This window comes from Nannospalax galili, unplaced genomic scaffold (assembly GCF_000622305.1).
Source record: "Nannospalax galili isolate Female #2095 unplaced genomic scaffold, S.galili_v1.0 C49737672, whole genome shotgun sequence".
In the NCBI taxonomy this organism is placed as follows: domain Eukaryota; kingdom Metazoa; phylum Chordata; class Mammalia; order Rodentia; family Spalacidae; genus Nannospalax; species Nannospalax galili.
Window position 1 is genome coordinate 1 of NW_008480974.1, and position 2789 is coordinate 2789.

The 2789-nt window shown below is 42.3% G+C and overlaps 1 protein-coding gene across 1 annotated transcript; it reads right to left on the minus strand.

Moving 5' to 3' along the window:
• Nucleotides 1-93: 93 nt before the first annotated feature.
• On the minus strand, nt 94-2329 carry LOC103745312 (proprotein convertase subtilisin/kexin type 5). Its single transcript, XM_008826544.2, has 2 exons — nt 2208-2329; nt 94-475 (listed from the first exon to the last, which is right to left on the minus strand). The coding sequence occupies exons 1-2, from the start codon at nt 2297-2299 to the stop codon at nt 94-96; spliced, it is 474 nt and encodes a 157-aa protein (XP_008824766.2). The 5' UTR covers nt 2300-2329.
• Nucleotides 2330-2789: the final 460 nt, after the last annotated feature.

Genomic DNA, 2789 nt, shown 5'->3' on the forward strand with positions numbered 1-2789 from the left:
GCAAGAGGATTCTGTTAGTCTATGTAAAATGTCAGTAGACATTTAATAGGGGTGCATCTGCAATTCCTTTTTAGGATAAAGAACAAATGACCTTCAATTTTTCTGCACACCCTTGCCTATGGATGTTCTCATTCTCTGTGTAGGAGCAAAGGCGGCAAGGTGTCCAAGGGGCCGTGCTCCACTGGTCTCCAGGGTAGGAATAAAGAGCTGCTGTCCCCCTGTACCTTGAAGAACAGCTGAGTGCAGCTGTGGTTCCCACCTTGGAGTGCAGAGACCCTCACTGTACCTGTTGGCCAAAAGCTGGGATCTGGTTCCTGAGGGTGAGGTCAGATAGATGGCCAGGTCTCCCCTTCGTGGGTGTGTGATGGTAATACGCACAACTACATGCTCCAGGTAGTTGACGTGATGGTTGGGGTTGTCCGAGCAGCCAGAAGCTTTGTAGATGGAACGCACTGCACTGTTGGGGCGAATGGTCCTGCAGGAGAGATGGGGGTTTGAACAAATGAGATCGCAGAACTCAGGTGAGTGGGCCTAGAAGTTTGGAATGAAAGCACAGGACAAAGGTAGCAGCCGGTCACTGGACACTAAAGGACAACAGTAACAATACCCAAATGACAGTCATTTAAAGGATTAGTGGTTAGAAAGAAAGATGCCCTTAAGAGGAGATGGGGAGCAAAAGATCTTTTATCTGCATGCAGGTAGTGAGTATCTAACTTGAGGGTCACTGAAATCATCTTGTAACACAGATGGCTGAGGCACTGATCACAGAGGAATCCCAAGAACTGTCATGTCTAGTAAGATCCTAGGCAACATGAATGTTACCGACTTATAGAATACACTGACAACCACTATACTGTGGTGCAGTGGAGGCTTGGGAATTACCACGATGTGAGTTCAAATCCTTAGGCTGCCATCTCTCTGTGTGAAAACCACATGCTCACTCTTCCTTCTGATTTCTAGGCTGCTGTCTTCCTCTGTCACTTCCTCCTGGACTGCAGTTCCCTGCAACACTGGCCTTCTGCCCCACTGGCCTCAGTTCAACTGGAATCACCCACATTTCTTACCTTAAGGGCTTTGCACACATTGGTATGCCTAATTACTTCTGTTGTACTGGCTGTCTCTTCTTTCTTCAAAGTTAAAGCTTAAATATCCCATTTCTGGGACCTTCATTGAACCATAAGCAAAATTTTCTTCCTATTGTATCTATTTTCCTACCTTTAAAAATTTTCAATGTTCACATGTAACTTGTTATCTACCTACTTACTGCATTTTGCTTCAGTTTCTCTCTGGCCTAAGCACCAAAGCATAGAAGTATTTCTACCTAATATCTACCTAGCTCAGTGTTTCATACGTCCAAGAACAGTGGTTGCAGAGTTGGTGAATGAGTTTGTGGATGAATAAATAGTACAACTGACTTCATTTTCTCACTTGTCAAATGGGGAATAATATCAAAATGGTAAGAAAGTTTTAAGAAAAAAATCACACCAGGAGTTTCTAGCACTTGGCTTGGACTGAAATAAGGGCTTCATTAATACTAATAATTTTCTTTTCCTATGTTTTTGCCTTCTAGTTCGGGCCATGAAATAGTTGAATGGGAAAAAACACTTTATTCCATTGTCACTGCTTGCAAACTAATTTGCTCAAGGATATAAGGCTATATGTTTATCACACACCATAAACATAGTTCACAAATATTTCTCAGGCAGAAGTCGCTGAGAAGAAAGCCAAGAACATTGTGGAATGCTATTCTTTGGATGTTGGACCAAGGATCAACTTTGCCTACTGCTGGGTAAATGCTGGGAACACAGTCTCTGAGTCTATGTAGCTGAGTGAATAGCAATCTCATCTCCTATATATTTTACGACACTCTTTGGAGAACTACATAGTATGTAGTTAAATTTCCAAAACATAAAGATTTGGAGAATATCTGCTTCATCAAGTAAGGATACTGACAAGTTGAAAATAACTTTGGATAGGCCATTTCTACCAGGCTGCCCAGATCCCCTTGGAGGGGATGATTCCCTTTGCAGCATCTAGTTACATCTGGGTTACACTAGTGTGGATTTACTGTTTTATCACCTTTACAACTACACTAGAAAGAAATTACAGAAGCTTCTAGCTTCCATGTGCAACAGGAAGCTGTGGCAAGCCCTTGTGCTGGCCTTGTTTTGGGCCTTGTCAGGCTGTCTGTGGGCAGCAAGTATTACTTGATCTGTCGGTCTGTGCTTTCCACACACACGTGCTGCTGAGGAACAGTCGTCCACTTCTCTGCCTCCATGACCATGGCTTCTGCATCCATCAGTCCAAATCCGTAGAGATGACTCACTGTGGGAGGAAAGAGGCTGGTCAGCTTCAGCTAGGATCAACCATTGCTACCCATGCTGACTTACCATGCCAGTTAGCAGAGACCCAAGACATATCTCAGGGGGATCCTAGTTATTTTTCCAGCAAGATTTGAAAACCAAACAAATATAACAAGAAAATAAGATTAGTGTGTATTATTCATTGGCTCTATTATTACTTGTAATACAACTGTAATGTATGAATTGTTTTCACACGTCAACATTTTACATTTAACCCTCCCAATAATCTGACGATGTTAGTGTGATTTATTTATGGATGAAGAAACTGAGGCGTGGAGAAACACTTGGCCAAACTGACCAACAAGTGATGACTGAGCTGGATTCCAACCCATACTCTTTTGCTCCAAGACCTCATTGACAACTATTTGCATTAAAAAATGATGACATTGCTTTTATGAGATAAAATAACTAATAGCTTTGAAGGAA